General features: G+C 48.9%; 1 protein-coding gene across 1 annotated transcript; it reads right to left on the bottom strand.

Annotated features, from left to right (window-relative positions):
* Positions 1-834: 834 nt before the first annotated feature.
* Positions 835-15,906, bottom strand: LOC149328676 (uncharacterized). Its single transcript, XM_089559062.1, has 3 exons — positions 15,726-15,906; positions 7,435-7,637; positions 835-1,212 (listed from the first exon to the last, which is right to left on the bottom strand). Exons 1-3 carry the CDS (start codon positions 15,904-15,906, stop codon positions 835-837), a joined length of 762 nt encoding a protein of 253 aa, XP_089415188.1.
* Positions 15,907-20,804: the final 4,898 nt, after the last annotated feature.

Raw genomic sequence — 20,804 nt, 5'->3', positions numbered from 1 at the left:
GAAAGGGCACTTTTAATGCACTGACAAGGTACTAAAACTGGATACATATTTTTTCACGCATTTGAAAAGTGCTCGAAGTATGCTTTATGTGAGGTATTTTTGGAATATTTTAAGAATATATTTCGAATACCTAGCATGAAATTTCAGGAACGTATTTACTACATATTTTTAGTGAATTCATGAATATAAAATATGTTTAAAATATAACTTAGATAGCCCACCGTATATTCTAAACGTATTAGTTTCCGTTAAGGGTTATTACATGAACAAAATAATTTTTCAATAGATGGCTTGAAATATTGTGGCTTGGAATGGTGCATGGCGTCAACGGGAAGATCATTCCAGTCTTTTGCAGTCTGGACGAAGAATGAAAAAAGATGCGCAGAAGTATGGGCAGATGGCGGGTAAACTCAAAAGATCCCGTACCTAGTTATGACATCACTGTTCTATTTGACTGCTGAGCCGAGACCAAAACAACAAGGGCAAGGAAACCAAATTAATGAACAAATCACCAACAGAAGACCAGTTTCATTTGGTCATTCATATTTAGTAAAGTCTTATGAGTCATTTCAAATAAAAAAAACACGTTAAGAAAAATTAGCCGCCTCTTCCTGTCATCAAGACCGTACCTTCACACGCGTTATGCACTGCGCACGTTTTAGTGTAGCGTAGACGGTCCGATGACGTAAATAATGACTTACGCCAAAATTATCATTGATTCGCTGCAGTAGTTTCTGCAGAAAATGTTACGTACGCAAGCAAGTAGAAGAAAAGTGTTTTATGCACTCCGGTTTCGGTGCCACAAAATGAAGCGAGTTACAGAACTGTATTCGTTCACTCCTCAAGGTGTCTCTCAATCACACCAAGTATCTCGGCCTGGCACCTGACTAGTTTTCTGGGGCTCAGGGACTGAAGCAACGCCGCGACAGACTTCCCGAAGTACATCGCAGCATCGTTGTAGTAGGCAGTTTCCACGTCAGTTCGCACTGCTTTAGGGGCAGGTTCGCTTCCCGTGTCCAACTCGAACTGTTCCGTCGAGGGGGCATCGGGCTCTCTCGGACGTTTCAAGCTGAAGTCAAGCGGGGTCTGGCACACATCAGGAGAAGACCAAGTTTCGCCTGCCATTGAGCTGGTGCTGACTATGCGTGGCTGTACCTTCTCCTTGCGCAGATCTTTAGGCAGCGGGACCTCATCGATGGATTCCGGAGGTGGCTACAGAATAGAGATAACAAGAACGCATAATGTCCTGTAAACGAAACGCAGAAAAAAAGGATGTGCAATAGGGGACATTCAAAATTCCGCAAGTGCGCTTTCCCACATAACTATGTTGCCAAAAACAAGATCGCCGACTTCGCTATAAAGAAACTACGTGGGCTACAGGACAGGCGATAAAGGTGTGGATAGAACGTAAGAAACGTATTTTGGAAGAATAAAAAAAAACTATTCTTTCTTGCTTTGTTTCAGCTGGAAACGCATGGTCAGCCATCTTGTTTTGGGCAGCATTGTTATGCAGGAAAGCGCACTTGCGGAATTTTGAATATCCCCTATTGTGAAAGCACTGAACGCCAGCGACAGACGTGCCGGTATCGTCGATATGATCAAAATGGCCCTCAACTAACTGGGTGCACTATGTATGGAGCTGAAAGTGAAAGTTAGGCAGAGTTGATCATCACCTTCAGCGGGGTACGTCTCCTAAAAAACAAAAATGCCGGATGATTTAGCGTGGTTAGGCCTAATGAGAATTATTTGCGCTAGCAGTTCAGTTTCAGTTCCAGGCCCGGTTTTCAGGGTCAGGCAGGCTCAAGACAACGATCGCCGAATTCGGAGATAGGCATGTCCTTAAAGGGACACTGAGGAGAAATTGAAGTTGGCTTGTATCGACAGAATACCAGCTCCTGATTACAAAAACGCCACTCATACTGACAACAAAGCTCTTGTAACGTAGAAAAGAGCAAGAACCAAAATACAGCTATCGCCGCCACAGGCCAAACTCGCAAGTACAAGCGTGATGAGATCATAGAACAAAACAGTGTTGCTAGAACCATTCGTTCTAGCAACACCAGGAACCGAGAAATCATGCATCACTGAGGCGCAGCCAATGCATGCGCAAATCTCCTTGACGTCGCCAGATGGCGCCACGTGCCCGGCTGCTACGCGCGCTCCTGAAGCATCGGGACAAATCAGCGCCTGTTTTCCGGCGGTAGGCGGGCTCCCGGTATTCCGCTAGCGGTAACAAGGTACACGGTATGCTAAAGGTGTCTATTTGCGAGAACTTCGTTGACGACTTCGAGAACGAGATCCATCGTAACGCTGGCAAAACGCCAGTGCAAACGTAATCGAAGCGACTGTAGCGACGGCCGCAATAGCCGATAGATGCCTTCAACGTGCGGCCGGCGGTAGCTTTCTTTTCGGCTGCTGCCAGGCCGCACTGCTGGCCGTCAGAAATCACGGAGTCTGCGTTACGTCATGTGCACGTCATGTTTCACGTCTCTTAGTCCTCTGTCGTCATAGACGAATCCCAAGTTTGAATCAGAGCGGCGGGAAAAACTTTTTCAACTTCGAATCCAAATTTCTTAGAAATAAATGCATCTTTCGCTGCCGGCCAAGTGGCAACAAAGCCATGACATGCCGAACTATCGGATTTTGCTATAAAAAAAATATTAATAGTGCTCTCCTCAGTGTCCCTTTAACGGTGTGATCCGAAATAGTAAATGGTTAATGCCCATGTATGCCGAATTACTTGTTCTCCACTTTGCATTCACAGATTGCTGGAAGTCCTCATACCACTCGTGGCTAAGCGGTGCGGCGATTAAGCGACGCGCCACTGCCCTGCAATGGCAGGTGCTGCCAATAATGAGCCTCTTGAGACCGAGATTGCACTTCCCGAGCAGCGTCAAGGTCACGGGAAGAGTCTTTGGATAGACAAACATCGGCGAAATGTCGGATTGGGGGTTTCAGAGCTACCGCACTAAAATATGAGGTGTGTCCAACGTATCAGTAGCCCTGTCCTGGGCCAGCTGTTCCCCGCTGTCCTCGCCAGTTACTCATTCTAATCTCCTTGCTAGGTACTCTCCGGTGCCGCGATGCATCGGCCTTCTCTTAAGCAGGGAACACATGTGCGACAACTTCCCCGACGCGCCGCACCGATCGTCGCGTGCGATCTGCCATCCCACTGCAAGCAGGGACACACGGAGCGGTGAGCATCGCTGCGCGGCTCTACCCAAGCTCCTGTCACACTTCGCCGCCGTGCAGCGGTGCCTCAGCGCTGCTTGTGATCGTGTACAAATATCCCAAGAAAATACAAGATTGCCTTGTTATCAGAAAGTCTGCTCGAGCAGCGACAAAGCATGCCTGCTTATGTTGCGAGCTTTCGGCAACGGCACCGCTCGCGGGCGCTCTGGGCGACGAGCTCTGCTACTGCCTGGCTGCCGTGGTCGTCGCTAGGCCTATAGCCTCTTTCGTATCGAAGCCGCAGCGGCCGGCGCTTCGGAAGTCGCCTGAGCTATAATAAAAGGCCTACTTCACACATCGCTCTACTGTCAACAGCATGATCTCACAATAAAGTAATAATATGGTCAATTTCCGCGACGCCTTCGGCAGCGAAGCGAGCGGGCGCCAGGCGAGCCGGCCAGCGGCAGCTGCGAAGCGGTTGTGGAAAGAAGTTTGCCTGTATCGCAGTCGTTACCTTTAGCAGCAGCTCAGTATTGGTCAGCGATCCTCAAAAATGACATATTCTTTCACATTTCTCATCCCAGGGTTTATTATTTAAGTCAAGAACACACTTTAGCTCGTTTTTATGACACCGGCAGACGGGATGGCTCGGCCCCGAGCGCCCTGAGCATCGCGCTCTACGTCATCATGACGCTGCCGCTCTCTGCGCTCGCATTGGCTCCTGCTTCCCGTCGTTGCGTTTGTCGCATGCGGCTCGTCGTTGGCATCCAGCAGGTTGGACGCATGCGACGAGCTGCGTTCGGTCGTTGCGACGACGGTCGCAACGACGCGCCGCAGCGAATCGCACGCACTTTTCGCACATGTGTCCCCGCCTTAAAGGCTGATATAGTCAGCTACCTGAGCGACAGCCATACTGCGGCGAGCACATGCTCACTTCCGTGCTGGCCCGTTCGGATCGAGGAAGTGGGACGACATCGGCTGTCGCGACAGGTACCGCTTCAGCATCCCCACAGACGCATTGATGGGGAACAGCCAAGAAAGTACTGATGGCATAGGCTGAGGATCGTCGACGAGAACTTGTCCGCGCTGCCTGGCCTGCGTCAAAACAACTGGGTCCATTTAGTTTATATACCCAGTCGCTTTGCGTGCCTTCAACACTTGTCGACCTCACGTCTGCAGTTATGCCACCAGCATAACAGCATCCAGGATGATACGATAAGCAGCCCATTTGCTACATTAGAAAAAGAAACACCCAGAATAGGGTATAAATTAGTTATGCGCTGGTAATTTGTAGCTCAACGCTATAAATTGAATTATAAACTATTTCACCATTTATGAGGGAAAGACCACGAAAAAAACTCGCCTCACAGGTGCCTAAAATGCGTTGTAGGCTCCTAAGCATCACATTGTTTGACCTAAACATTTAAAACAGAGGTGTGGGGTAGATTCTAAATAAAGAAAAAAGGTCGTAAAAATTTAACGGAAACAATGGGACTCGGACTAGCATATTCACAGTCGTAAACGAGGAATAAATAGCCTACTCCATAGAATTTTTTCTATTCCTGCTTGGGCATTAAGCACAGCGACACTGAAAGCATGTCAGGCAGGCTTCAGCTGACGCAGATATGTTAAAATTATTTCAATACACAAAGTCACCGAGAATGGTGATCCTCTGAAACTTTGTGCCCGACACATTTTGCAGGAGAAACTGCATACCTACTTCCGATCAAATTTTGTCTGGCAAGTCGTACATTCACATTCCATGACGCGAGAGCTAACGACTGTTCTGATAGCGTGAATACTCACCGTCCTGAAGTGGCTACAATTCGCCGCTAAATGGCTGTGCCACCACGGACTGTGTCGGGGGGCAAATCAGCAATTATCGGTTAAGAAAAAGGTTAAATGCGAGGTCTGTTAGAAAAGTATCCGACCTTTGGCTGAAGAAAAAAAAATGCCATAACTGGAGCGTTGGAAACCTAATTACCTTCAAAGTGGTCTCCTTGGGACTCAATACACTCCTCCCAGATGTGCTGCCACTGTTGGAAGCATTCCGAAAAGGCCTTTTTCGAAATGGAGTTTAGCTCAGCTGTCGTTGCAGCCATAGTGTCCTCTCTTGTCTGAAATCGCGCTCCTTTCAATGACCTCTTGATTTTGGGAAACAACCAGAAGTCGCAGGGGGCCATATCAAGAGAGTAAGAAGCCTTTTGAACTACAGGGGTCTGGTTTTTCGCCTAAAAAGTCTTAATCAAGTGCGAAGAATGTTCAGGAGCATTGTCGTGATGGATGCGCCAATTTCCTGTTGACCACAACTCCGGTCTCTTGCGCCGCACAGCATCACGTAGGCGACGGAGGACATTCCTGTTGTACTCTTTGGTCAGTGTTTGATCCTCTGGCGTGCGTACTCGTCGTGTGCCACACAGCGAGAGTCCAAAAAAGCAGTCAGCATCACTTTGACGTTGCTGAGCATTTGGCAGGCCTTCTTCGGTCTTGGGGACGTGGAATGCTTCTACTGTGACGACTGGGATTTGGTTTCCGGGTAGTACCCGTACACCCAAGACTCGTCACCAGTGATTATGGTGTTGATGAAGTCGTGGTCACTGTTTGTGGAATCCAGCGTGTCCTGTGAGACTTCAACACGAAGTTGCTTTTGCTCCACCGTGAGCAGCTTCGACGCGAATTTCGCCGCAACTCTCTTCATGGCCAAATCTTCGGTGATAATGGAATGTGCAGAGAAACTACTGATGTCCACCTCTTCCTCAATTTCTCGGATAGTCACACGACGGTCCCGCATCACCAGAGCGTTCACTTCGGCAGTGACCTGGCCATTTCGGCATGTTGATGGCCGACCGGAGCGTGGCTCGCTCTCCACCAAAGTGCGGCCATCTTTAAACCAGTTGTACTATTGCTTAATTTGTTTGCTGCTCTAAGCATCGTCACCGAAAACCGTCTAAATATTCCGAATGGTTTCCACTTGGCTGTCGCCCCGTTTCTGGCAAAATTTGATGCATTAGCGCTGCTCCTGTCGCACCGCCATTTTGCTTGCACTGAAAAACCGACGAGAGCACTGCGCACTGCCTCACTCAAACGCTGCCTCCCAGCGACTGACGCTATCGGCAGGCGGGAAAAAATTTGTGCATGCGCACGACGGTTCAAGGTCTGCTGGTGCAAGCGCGCTTGTTTCATATTCGTCAGGTGTTCGCAAAAAAAATAAGGTCACATACTTTTCTAACAGACCTCGTATAGAGAGAGGGCTCTGTTGAAAAAAATAAGGGGTACTGAAGAAATCGGAACTGAGAACATACTGAATGCTTATGCAGGAAATCACCGAAGAAAATATCTACGATAATTGTAGGGGAGGCTCCTTGTCGTTCGATGCCAGGACAGGAGTTCTGCGGACTGAGACATATCGAGTGAAGTACTACGAGATGGGCACGTTGGGAGGTGCGTGTGGAGAGGAAGAGGAAACGGCTGAACACTTGATACATTTCTGTAAAGGGCTGCACTCTACAGCTGAAAGCAGTGGGGCTGATTCATTGAAAGCATTGGGTTCAAGGACAGTGAAAGAGTAATGAATTTTAAGCGGACAGAAGTAACCAAGCGAAGGTTATCTGATTGATGGCTAAAATCAAGACAAGAGTGAAATTTCACGAGTAATGGCTAGGTGGGTTGAGCCACAGCCCGATTTAAATTGTTCAGCCCTATCCATCTATCCATCCAATACCATCCATTATTCCAATCCCATCCATTCAATCCCATCCATCCAATCCATCCATCCGATCCAATCCCATCCATCTAATTCCATCCATCTATCCAATACCATCCATCCCTCCATCCAATCCTATCCAATCCCATCCAATCCCATTCATCCCTCCATCCAATCCCATTCATCCCTCCATCCAATCCCATAACGCCATCCATTCCCATCCCTCCACCCAATCCCATTCATCCATCTAATCCCATCCATCCATCCAATCCCATCCATCCATCTAATCCCATCCATCCAAACCATCAATCCAATACCATCCATTAATCGAATCCCATCCATTCAATCCCATCAATCCATCCAATCCCATCTATCCAATACGATGCATCCCTCCATACAATCCCATCCATCCCTCCATGCAATCCCATCCATCCAATCCCGTCAATCCATCCATCCATCGTTCACGCTGGAGTTCGCAAACTGGCGTAAAAGGAAAAGTGGGTGCGTGACTGCCGTACCCAAGCGTGTGGAACGCTGGATGCGCAGACACAAATGATTACCGTTTTCCTTTGCGGGACCTCCTCGACAGCCGTCCAGCTGGGACCCCGGTTCTTCAGGACCGGCTCCAAAAAGGACATCGACCGGAAGTAGCGCCATTTTCCGGTGTACACGTTGACCGACTTCTCGCCGCTCTTGGGTTGGATTTTCTGTCTCTCTGCCCGGTAACCACGCCGCTTGCTTCTGAACAGTGACCGCAAAGTGGCTGCGGCAGTGATAGACACACGGTGCCATATAACGCTAAATCATGAAAACACAATAAGAAATATGTATGTATATATATATATATATATATATATATATATATATATATATATATATATATATATATATACACACTCTTAGAAAAAAGGACTAACAGGAGCCAAGAGGTTAGTTTTTTTGGGGACTAACTGACCTGCCTCTGGCATTCCTCCTTTTCGGGACTAAGTGCAAAGGGTGTAACTGTTGGTCCCCTTGGAAAGGGTGGAACAGTTAGTCCCCGGGAGCAGACGTTTAATAAAAAAAAGAAAACGACCCATGATTTCCAGCGTAATTAAGAGGGGAAGAGTTTCCGACAGAGCTTGACACACATAACTGCGATAAAGGAAACAGAAACAAACATACATACAAACACCAGGACCCGAACCGACAACCTTTGCATTATGAGCCGAGCGCGGCTATGACTAGACCACCACAACAGACTGTCCGTAGCTGAAAATAAAAACCTTATATGTGAAACACACATATTGTCTGTCTTTACCGCTGAAATTGTTATCAAACGTGTAGCTGTTTTGAGCACAGTATGGTGATTTTTTTGTCATATGCTTTTGCAACAACCTGCGGTAAGCCTTAATGCGCCCGCACAATGGTCCAAATCACGTTTTGGCCAAAAAAGAGGTGGCGAACTGTTCGTAAATTACGGCCGGTACTTCACAACCACAACAGTTGTTTTCTTTTCGTTTATTTTTTGCTTATAAGATGGTCTTATTTCTTGCAATTCGCAGGTTCACATTACAGCCTTTTGAAAACAAATAGAGAAGGCGATGGTTCACTTCGTTTTTTGTTACTGGCGGACAGCGGTGACAGCGAATTGACTGCTTGCCACTCTCCGGTTCGCTAAGTGTCGCCGATACTCGCGCAGCATCACATAACCTCGTAAACAAACGGCAACGATATGAAACTACGTGTACTTGCTTAACCCTAACCTTTACAACTTACATTCGACACGTATTGAAGCTCATAGTATCTGTTTATGCACTTGCACAGCTGCCAGCCGTTTCGGTTGCATGAAGCCTTTTTCTCGCGCAAAAAGGTATCGGCTTCGCCACAGGCAGCGGCGATGCTCTCACTGGCGTTAGATCACGTCCTGCGCTTCAAAAATCGAGTACTATTGCAGTCGGGGTCTTCTCGCGCGATTTTCGCGTGCTGCTATGCTGTGGTTCGCGCCCGGTTATCTCTTTCTCGTCAGTTAGTCCGTTGAGTTTGCGCACGGCGCGCATTTGTGGTAAGAAGAGTGGCGTGTAGAAATTTAGGGACTAACGAGCCGTTTTGAGGACTAAAGTATTCGTTACTCCCCTCTGGGGCGGCTTTTTTCTTAGAGTGTGTGTTTATATATATATATATATATATATATATATATATATATATATATATATATACACCACAAAACCTTATCTGATTTTTACTCGTCACCAAATTCAATTATCACCCAAACACACGTCACAGCCGGATCCGCAGGAATACCCACATTTTACATTTCACCTCACCGACTATTCCTTTTCAGTGACCAGTCCCATACCCATTTCCCTGCTCCCTGCAGAGGGGATTTTATGATTATCATCAGCAGGCTGACTACGCCCACTGCAAGGCAGAGGCCTGTCCAATATCTCTCCAATTAACCCTGTCCTTAGCCAGCTGCGCCCACCGTATCCCCGCAAACTTCTCAGTCTCATCCGCCCATCTAAATTTCTGCCGCCCTCTGCTACTGTTGCCTTTCCGTTACCCTTAAGCACCAGCGGTTTTCTGCCTTCGCATTATATGCCCTGCCCAAGCCCATTTCTTCCTCTTGATTTCGACTAAGATACCATTAACCCAGGTTTGTTCCCTCACCCACTGTGCCCACCTCCGGTTTCTTAACGTTATACTTATCATTTTTCTTTCCTTAGGACGCTGCCTTGCCCTCAACTTAAGCTGAACCCTTTTCGTTAGCCTCCACGTGTCTGCCCCGTAGGTGAGTACCGGTAAGATATAGCTGTTGTATAGCTGTTGTATACTCTTGAGGGCGACTGGTTAACTGCCATTCATTATCTGAGAGAACCTGCCATATGCGCTCCTCGCCATTCTTATTCTTTTAGTTATTGGGCACCACCATACTGCGGATTCTACATATTTTATCGTTGCAGTTTTATTGATACCCTTGTTTTTTTCTAGATTGTATATTTATAATATTTACCTGATACACTGCTTCCGATTTGTGCGTCATTGCACCACTTTCTTTGTTCTATCAGGCCCCCGACAGCCTTCTGCTACGGGACGTCCTTCTGTATTATTTATGTAGTGAATATAATGTATTTGTATTCAACATTGATGTGGAGATTAATGAATAAATGTTGATGAGTTAATGAATGAGTTGGTATCTAGTTACTGTTCCGGACATGGCCGCCATGTCGGCCTAGCCGGTCGGCCGCAGCTGCGTATAGCAGCAGCAGCAGTAATAGTCGCTTGCTGCGCTGTGCAGTTGTGTTTTTTGACTGCGTTTTAATGCGAAAGCATTTCTTGACTCATTAGTGGCGCTCGTCCGACAAGACAGATCCATAGCCAATCCAACACTAGCCACATAACAATCCATAAACAGTTCATAACTATCGAAACAATGGACAATCCTTTTCGAAAATGCATAATGCAATGTAGTAAATCGAGAAAAGTCCATGCTCCAATCATAAGTCTATAACCCAACCGAATCCGGAGGAAGCCATAGCTAGCCACACTTAGGCACCGCTGATCCCAACCCGACTGACTGACAACTGACGAAACTGACTGACAGCTTCCGGTAGGAGTGGTGACGTCACATCTGTCGGCTGTTACCCAGCGGCGACAGCCGCCGTTGCGCCAGTCAATGCTTTCGCACTGACGCATGTACGGTGTCGTGAGTGCCTCGCTAATATTTTTATTCTGAGTAGTGCCTTTTTTTATCATTGCTCTAAGAGGGCTCTTGCAGCTGCGCCTGTGATTAACTGCGCTGTCGCTGTCACCTGCGTGTGCGAACACCAATTCTTGGTTGGACAACCAATAATAAATAAATAACGCCGCTTGAAAGCAGATGTTTGGAGTGTTGAAAGAACAGACATTGTAATGCTGCGCCAACTACATCTAACTTGAAAAGCTTTGAATGCGGGATAAAGTATACAACTCAGCATTAAGAAAAACAAGCTAAGAATGTTGTCTGTATGCTTGAAAGTGTACTTGTGCTTAATGCTTCTCTCCCAGGTTTAATCAGCCCACAACTAGTTCCTAACATAATTCATTTTTTTCCCTTCCTAATTCTGCTTACGCAAATACACATGGGAAAACGAAGGAACTCCTGGTGTCATACACTGCTAAAATTTGCAGGATTCAAATCTGCTGATCACTTTCTAGAACTCCCCTGCTGAAGGCATGTACTACAGCTCGTATTTTCTCCGTACAAATGAAGAATCACTTTGTGCTCCGTCGAGAAGGATATGTTCTATGTAAAAGCGGCATGAAAACAGTATGTAATCCAAAGTGCCGTTGCTTGAGGCATGTTAACTAGATAGAAAAGTCGATGGACTGTGTAGAGAACTTGATACCTCTCTCCTTTACTTGTCTTTTTTTGTGCTGGTTGATATACCTCAAACATCAACTCTATAACTAGCTCATCTCAACACAGCCTTTGGTGTTTTCCTGAGAAAAGTTTCTAATTCAGCTTCTGAAGAAGAAATGCTATAGGACATAAGTGACTAATGCTTGGCAGCAATGGTTAAAGTTTAATGACAAATTTTGATGCTAGCTGGAAGGTCACTGGCTAATGAAGGAGGTGTGGAGAGCTCAGTGTCTGGACCTCATTACATTAACAGCAAAACCTGGTAGAGAATGTCAGAAGAAAATACGAAAGCATGTGTACTCATTGAGACCCAAAAGCGAAGAAGCCTCTGGCAACGTAACCGCCAGTAACTGTGAAGAAATAATAGGCAGGAAACTAGATTATTAGAGTCGTTCAATGACTGTATCAGATGTAAAGGGTGCACAACCACTGGTATATGACAATACTTGTATAAAAGGCCCGCGTCATTAATCAGAAACATCATGCAAATAGTGTACACTGGGATGTAAAACATTGACAGTAATCTGAACAGCACTGGTGTAGCTCATGGTTCGATGTCCAGTCTTCCTCTGGTCGACCCAGAAGCCATGCAAGTATTCTAGCATGACAACATTTCCTTGCAGACACATCTGCGTGGTTTTTGGCTTCACGGTTCTAAAAAATGAAGTTGAAAGGAAGCTCCTTAGGGTTTGAATGGCAGCATAAGTGCAGAACGCCCCACTGCAATCTGGCGCCGCTTCATCAGCGGATTGACCGTTGACGCGCGAAGCGAAATTTCTAGTGCTGCTTTTTCACCTCTCCCATTGTTGCTCTTCCATATGTTCTCCTCAAGGTTGTGGGCAGCCAAAACATCCGAAACATTCTGTGAAAACTAGGTTTCCTCAAACGCCACATACGCCATGCACCAAAAGACTTAAAATTACTAGCATATCAGTCACTGATAAGATATAAACTTCAATACGCATCAGCCATCTGGGATCCCCATCCAAATTATCTGAAGGCTAACCTTGAACAAGTTAAAAATCGCGCTGTTAGATTCATTCATTCTGCATACTCATACGACATCAGTGTATCGTCTTTAAAAGCTGAAATTAACTTGTCACTTCTTTCCCATCGCCGGCGCATTGCTAGTCTCTGCCTTTTTCACAAATTCTTCAACAGTTCATTGCACGAAGCACCCTACATCGTACGCCGCATGCACATATCCCAGCGCACTGGTCATCCGCTTCAAGTTGTTCGTCCACGCTCCCGTACCACTGCATTCTCAGCCTCATTTTTTGCCCGAGCAACATCCGACTGGAACGGCTTTTCCCACCAAGTCGCATCCATTACCTGTCCATCAAGATTCGACCAAGAGTTAACGCAGCTGATAGATTAAACCAAACCTCATGTTATATCTGTAGCCCCACCCCTTACGTAATACCCCTGAATAGGGGTCTTTAAGGAAATAAACTGAACTTAACTGAAAAAATGGCACATGCGCCTTTACATCAAACACCCAGAGAAGACGGCAAAAGCCATTGCTGATGCGCTGAACGGTGACCGTACCTGAACACGGCGCAAGCAGCTAAAAGCTACTTCGCCATGTGCAGCTTTTACTGCAGATGGAAGCGCTATGCAGCGGTTTCATTAACGAAGAAAAATCGCAAAACTTCATTGGTACCACTGTTCGTGCAACACGCACCATTCAAACCTTCCGAAGACAAGAAAACCGAGCACAACGTACCACTACCCTGGCAGCAACAGACACCAATTCGTGGCTTTCCTCTTGAGCTTGCTCATTAATATCTTCCGCGTCGTGTATCGACATCCGCCTCGGAATTTTTCGCGCTGCGTATGTCACCACAAGCGATGCCCTGTGGCTAGAGGTGGCTCCGGCAACTGATGTGCTTTGCACGTAATACAACCCTTCCTGTGCGCTACATTGCCAAACCTGCTGAATTCCCATAGCAACTTCGCCGGTTAGCTGGTTTTGCGCAGAGGGTCAAGCCAAGCCTTGTTGCTACCTGTCTTTTCTTTTTTTACTATCACGTCACAAGAAGACACGACGTCAAAGCCTTTGCCGTAAAGAAGGCGAGTGCAATGAATCTCTTCGGCTAACTTAACAGTAATAGCGGTAACCAGACGTGCTATGGAATCCCTCCCCAAGCAAGGGCAATTGAGCGCACATCACGCCCATCAAGCCTTCTAGCGGCGACGCTAGTCCCAATTTCGTTCCGGCGGAAGTCACCGAAGGTGGAGGGATGGTTCCCTCAGTCGGTACGATCTCCGTCTGTCCGCAACTTGTGGTGGCACTTCGCCTTCTTTGGCATGTGTGGGGTGGTGTCCGCTGCAGCCGTTTTGTGCTTGTCTGCTGCGAGTGCTATTTTTTTTGCTTCTTTTATCCCTCATCTCCTTTCGGACATCTATTCAGTTTTTCCCTCTTGTCTTTTGTTATTTTTGCCTGCGCTGTACTCATAGTGGCCCAGCCCACCTCTTTCAGCCTGGCAGTAGCCCTTCTATCCCCTCTCTCTTTTAGACCCTTACCGCTCTGCCTCTGCTGCCCGGTCTTTTTGTAGAGACAGCTACAGTACACCAGCTCTTCGAGCCTTCAGCGTGGCACCTCTTGAGCTCCGTGACCTTGAACCGGTTGGTCACGTGGTGCAGAGCTGCTGCTGCTGCCGGCAGTGCTGCGCGCCGGCGAAACCGAGCTGCAACAGCTGTGCGCACCCGCCGTGTTGAGTGGGGGGTGGGTGGAGTTCGGCAGGGCCTCCGGTGCCAAGTTGGAGAGTGAAGGGGAGGACGGGAGATGTAGCTCTCGCATCACTCCAGCTTTAAGCAGAGCTAAACCACAGCCAATTTTTTCTCGTCAGCATCTGCCGCTAAAAAAAAATGCGTGGGGATATAGCAAACAAACGAAGGCTTCTCGTGGTGCGAGATTGCCCCCGCTTGGAGAACGATTCATTCCCCGTTCTAATACCGCTTGGCATAATCGGCACCCTCTGCGGGCAGAAGCGGGGTATCTTTCGCGTTGTGCAGGCGCCCATGGCGGCCTCACCCGTTTTGGACGTCGGTTCGTACGGTAATAGTTGTCCCGCTCGGCTACCGGCTGCCCGAGCGAATCCGGTGCGAGGTGGGCAGTGCTGCCGGCCAGCGGCATTTGTGCGACTTCCTGCACATTCCTCTGCTCTGGAGTCTTCCGTATGAACACCTCTTGAACTTCAAGTAGGGCTCGCAGCGGTTAATAAAGAAATATTTAAGAAATCTGCTCACTGATCAACAGCTTAGAACTAATGGAACGAATCGCAGGATATATGGAATTGGCGTTAGACTAGACTATCTGCAAGTAGTGCAAAATAAAAATTAGGAACAAAGTTGGCGATTTAAGTTGTTTACATGACCTCTCAAGAAAGGTGACATCTTGGTATCACGAATGCCGAAATCACGAAAATGAAGAACACACGGGCATTCACAGAACATGCAAATAATTTAGAAGAGTGGTCATGTGACGGCCGAACCGTAATGTTCAAAAGGAGAGTTGAAGTTAAAGGAACAGAACAAGGCACTCCTGAGAGCCGCAGCGAAGTCAGTAGGGGTAATCAAATAAGCCACACCACGTTCTGGACAAGTACGGATTTATGGGAGCAGAGAATGAGTTTGGGTTGACTGGCGACGTCATACATCCCCCTCTCCCCTTCCTCGAATACTACTGCTGATTTGTTGTAATGGTTAAGTTATACATAGGATAGCACGTTGTATTCGCCTACAGCCGCTGAATAATTTATAGTCGAATTTCTTTTCTCATCTGTTACGGTTCTGGTTTCAACTGCCGAATTATGACTATGACGTCAAACGTCAGCGCGAACGGAAGGCATGAAAAAAGAGCGATATAATCTTTGCTTCATCGTTTCGCTTCCTACAACGCTAAAGCCAGCCTGTCTGAAGAGCCGGAATCAAAACGAGCGGAGAACGAGGAATTCATTGCACATTTTCATTCCTCGCGCGAACTATACTGACCTTTTACGCCTTAGTCATCGCTTGGCTGTCGAAACCGAACCAGGCGAGAGAAGGAATTCGATCAAAAATTTAGTGGTCATAGGCGAACTCCACGTAGTGGTCCACGTATAGTAATGCCTTGTGCATCATTACAATGAAGAAAATCTGAAACCGAAATTTGGATAGTCCTTGAAGGCGGTGCCATCGATTGAGCGTTCAAGCGGGAAAAACGTCGAAGATTAATCACCAAACATGGCCATTCCTTCCTTTCACGCGAGGACATAGACCAAGCTTATGATCGGCGAATAATAGGCTAATAGCACCGATTCGCACACACGAATGCCATCAATATGCCAAGTAGTGCATGCAAAATGTTTCAGAACGTGTTCGCAAAATCAATACGTCGCCACCCTCCCTTATTCTTTCCATACCAGGCACAAGGCTCCAGAGAGCACATTGATCGATTAAAAAAAAAAAACAGAGGAAGACACCTACCGGCTGAGTAGGGACCATACGCAGGCCATTTCTTTTTCATCTCCTCCACCACGTCCTTCCAGAGGAGCTCCGTGACGACGCGCTTCTTGTAATCCCGGCTAGCAACATCCCAGATGGCTGTCCGCTCCCTGATAAGGTCGATGAAGTATTCGTTCGCCTCGTAGGGTAAGATTGAGGCCATCGCCATCGAAGTAGCTGCTGTTTCAGGCACACCCGTACGTCTTAGTCCTGGCTGCGTCAACGTCCGGGTTAGTCTATGATGCACTACTGGCTTACGAGGATCGCAGGCAACAAGCACGGTGACTGGAATAAGGTTCGCTGTGCCGTCCTGTCTATATCGAAGCGTACGAGCGCGTAAGTGCAGTGAACGCTGATGTTCGAAGGCTGTGCGAGGTGTACCTGTTCCGTTCTCGCTTCGGGAGCTGCGCCAGCACTGGTACTGGGGGCACTGCTTGGCTTGGAACGGGGAAGGGGGTGGGGATGTTGAGGGGGGGGGGGGGGGGGGTTTGCTTGCGACGCCCACGCACTGGACGTGGTCACCAGGTGTCCGGGGATCTTGCCTCAGGCCGCAGCAGTCCTGTCACTGGCTCCATGACAGGTGGGCCGGTCTTGGGTGGACCCTGTGCAGCTGGCACCGGGGGGGGGGGGGGGGGGATATTTTTGAGGAGGGAAAAAGCTACAACACTGACAGACTGACGGAAACGACGGCGCCAAACAAGAAGGCTGTTCCCGTCCTCCACGACACTGGTCCCCTCCGCCCACCCGGCTTTCTCCCTCTCCCGCCAAGTGTTCCCCCTCGCCAAGCGTTGGCCAAGCCCGCCCAGGTGCGTCGACTGGCTGCCCCCACACTTTCTCCCGCGGACCGCGGGGAAGTTCCCCGCGATATCTCGCCAAGCCTGCCCCCGGAGCTGACGCGTCCGCTTGCTACATAAAAGTACGAGGAGCGTCCATACCGTCCACCGTTTTGCTCGTTACCAAGCGTTAGCTGCTCGGTAGCGCCATGATCATGACGTTATCGGTTAGTTAACTATAAGCAATTAATATAAGCATAACCATAAGTTAATAACTTCATGAATTAATTTTGGTGTCTAACTAGTTTTACACATATAGAGGATTCCAAATATCTTTTTCGTTTTATGATGCCTCATTAACTACTCAGTTAAAAGCGATTAAAGAATCACGGGACTAGTTAGCTATGAAGGCACAAAATCAGTGACATCACCAGTCATCAATTGGGTTGCTATATCGATTTACTATGATTGCCGCCATCTTCAATTCCTCGGACTTTGAAATTTCACGCCGAAGGGAGGTAGTAGCAGACTCCGAGAAATCGAGAAACGTGATGAATAAAAGATAACGCTCTTAAAAATATGGCTTTTGCGGCATAGTATTATTACCAGTGTTCGTGGGCAGCGGAAAGACGATGAATTGTCGCAAGTAGTAAGCTGGTTTACTAATTATTAATAATTAACTTTTTATCTAATAGAGGTGGGCGTCTGGTTGCAATTAGAGATTTGCAGCCGGTCGTCAGTAATAGCGATGTCAGTTTTTAGAATTTTGGAAACGCTATTACCCCTGGCGCTGTGGCTCGACAAAATTTGGGTTTTCGACTAGTTACGCGCATTGGAGGGGACGGTTGCCTGGATGTTTTAAAATGCACGTGTATTGTCGCACCATGCAGCCGGATTTTGCCGAGGTACAGGAACGAGGGTAATCGTGTATTCTAAATTCTAAAAGCTGATATGGCTATTACTAACGATCGGCTACAAACCTCTAACTGCAATCAGCTGCCTTTCTTTTACAGTTAAAGTTAGTTATCACCGGCTTTCCGGTGTCCACCAACACTGGTAATGCTACACCGCAAAAGACATATTTTCAGTCCGAAGGGCGTATTTTTGAAAACTTTTGAAAGTATTCCCTAAAACACCTGGTATATCCTTGCCATTGGTCGCTGTATAGCATGGTCAAAATACTCAACACTATATTTATTAAGTATTACCAATAACTTCCAGTTAAAGTACCATTTGTTCGCTCGTCGTGAGACATAGTCGTCTATTTGCAGCAGAAAGAATGCGTCTTGTTTTCCAGCAACTCTGCTCTACTCTCCCTTGAGCAGTACGACGCCTTTTGTTTCGTCCCTGCACACATCGCAATATGCAAAACCAGCTGCCATAACATTGCACACAAGACTTTCGTGCAGTGCTAGGCACTCGACGATGCATGTCGCTGTCTGTAAAAGGACCTTCTCCGCTTTTTCCAATCTAACTCGTCTATGTCACACTGAAAATCCTCCTCGATACCTGCTTGCGTAAAGTCGCATACCAATGGCGTCATCAGATTCGTCACACTCGTAACCTGTTTCTTTAACTCTTTCGAAAAAGATCGAACGGTCCCTTCTTTTTCTTACAAAGGCAGAACAGCGCAAGCTACACACGGACAAGAAAGTAGACGAGACACACACAGCGCTGTTTACAACTTGTAGGGTCTGCTCGCGGGCAAGTCAAATCCCGCGCCGCTCACCGCGGGTAGCCTGGGACCCCGTCTTCCCGAGTGGGGGGGCGGGGGGAGCGAGGCTGGGAGAGAGCCTTTATAAGGCGAGACCGGAGAGGCTCGCGGTCTCTCACTCTTGGACCAGCCCTGCCAAAAGGACCACCTGACCCAGCTGCCACGACGACGACCGGCCCCCCTGATGTGAGAATAAACCGTTTGTACAAAGTCCTGCCTCGAGTGACTGCCTGTGCGTCCCCGCGCAGAGGAATTGCCCACAAATAATGGCGCCCAACGTGGGGCCTTAAATTAACACCTTGTGGACGATTTCTCTGCCGATTTTGGGACGTGCAGCCAGACTCGTGGCAGGCCCTCTTTGTTCAGGGCCACGCCGGACCGATAGGGTTAAGGAGCGGGTCAGGCGGAATGTTCGCGGGGTAGCGACTTGTGTAGTGTTGTAAATTTGTTAGGGGTTTTGTGTTATTTATGTAGTTTTCGGGCGTTTTCTGTTGTGTATTTCCGCGTGTTTGTAGATAGATTGTTGTGTGTGTGAATGTTCTTGTTGCCATGAGCAGTTAGCCGGTGCGGCCGGACAGTTAGCGCGAACTATGCCTCCCAGAAAGGATGTTTCAGCCACGGCTTTGGATGGCGGGGCAGCCGGTAGTGAGACGGCCGACGCGGCGGCCGTAATGGGGCAGGTGACTGAGATGTTTGCCGCATTAGCCCGTCAGCTCGGTTCGGTGGCTGGCGCCAACCAGGCCGCAGCATCGGTAGCATCGGCGACAGCATCGCGCCCGCGGATAAATATGGAGGTCCCCTCCTTTTCCGGGTACACGGACGCGAAATCAGTCCACGAGTTTTTACAACAACTCGAGGACTACCAGACGGCTCTGGGCGCCCCAGATGACGTAGTGCTAGGGCAGGTCCTGCCTGTAGCACTCGTCGAGAGCGCGGCGCGATGGAGGCGCTGCCAGCCGACTTTCCAGTCGATGGCGGACTTCAAAGATCGTTTCCGCGCCGAGTTCTTGCCGCCTGATTATGAGCGCCGGATGCTGGATGAGCTCGCGTTGCGCACCCAACACCCAGAGGAAAGCCTCCTCGAATACGTACGCGCAATGCAGGAGCTGTACAAGAGGGCAGATCCGATGGCAACCGACCGAGATCAGGTTGCGCGTGTGATCAGGCAGTGCCATCCACGCTTCAAGCCGTATCTGCGGGGCCGCAGTTTTACAAACCTCGAGGCCCTAGCGCAGGAGGCCAAGACCGTGCAGGCGGATTTACTCGCCGAACTGCGCTACCGGCCGCCCCCCAGGCCGGCCGAATCGCTAGAACCGGGATGCGCATGGGATGGAGGCCGAGAATGCGCGATGAGGGCTCGGCGCGCCGAGGTAATGGCCGTGGAAAATCAGGCGGAACCCCCTGTTGTCCCTCGTGCGCTTGACCCGTACGCATTCGAGCAGCGGCGTCGTGCCGGTCTCACAGGCCACGCGCGGAGCGAGCGTCAGGAATGCGCGGAGAAAGGGGAGAGCCGTCCCCAACCGCTTCGTGGAACGAGGGGTCCTCCGTCCACGCGGCGGGTGAATGACCGGCTTTGCTGGAATTGCAACCAGCCCGGCCACGTGGCACGCGAATGCCAAGCTAGGCGTATGCAGGGAAACGCCAGGCGCTGGCGGTGATGTCTGGTGGCACCGGCATTTCACCGTCAGCGGGAGAATTTCATGGTTGTCAAGGCGCTAGTCAGGAAAAGAACTCCCGCGCCGGCGACGGGGAGGCCTTTGTCCCGCTCGCCTGTAGAGCTCAGGGAGTCGTTCCGCGCTCAAGCCCTTTTATGCTAGTGCAGTTAGCGGGTCGATGCTACTCTGCACTCGTAGACACGGGCTCAACGCTGTCACTGGTCGGTGACGAGGTGTACGAGGCCTGCCGGATAGGTAACATCCGTGTCAGACCGGCCGAAACCCCGTTAAGCTTAGCAGCTGGGGCGGCAAAGGCAAAGGGAGCAGTGCGTCTTACGATGCGTTTTGACGGCAGAAAGCGGAGACATCGCTTCGTCTATCTGCCTGGCTTGTCGATACCAGTAATTCTGGGAAGGAATTTTCTCTCGAGCGAAGGCATTGTGCTCGACATGGGGGAGAATGGCTATCGTTACAGCCAGCTCGCCCCCCTCATTCCCTTCGAAAGCGCATCCTTGCCCGGCTGTCCTGCACAAAAGGTGGTTGTCCACACCTGTGCGACAGAAAGGCAGGTGAGCTCCCTCGAGACGCTGAGAGACGGTGGCCCGTTAGAAGCGGTTATTGCGTCTTTCTCAGGACCCAGTAGTCAGCGCCGAAGGCTCGCGGAAACTTTACTCCCGTTTTCGGATTGCTTCACGGAGAAACCGGGCAGAACCGACCTGCTTCAGCACGAGATTCAGACGGGTGATACGCGCCCTTTCAGGTGTAACCCGAGGCCGTTAAGTGCGCATAAGAGGCAGCTTCTCGACTGTGCCCTTGACGAGATGATTGACACCGGTGCGGTGAGACCCTCACAAAGTCCCTGGGCGTCACCAGTGGTTCTAGCACCGAAGAAAGATGGATCGGTCAGGCTGTGTGTTGA

The sequence above is a fragment of the Amblyomma mixtum genome, chromosome 9 (genome assembly GCF_055824585.1).
Source record: "Amblyomma mixtum isolate Tamu chromosome 9, ASM5582458v1, whole genome shotgun sequence".
Lineage (NCBI taxonomy): Eukaryota > Metazoa > Arthropoda > Arachnida > Ixodida > Ixodidae > Amblyomma > Amblyomma mixtum.
This window is presented reverse-complemented; position numbering and strand designations above follow the sequence as displayed.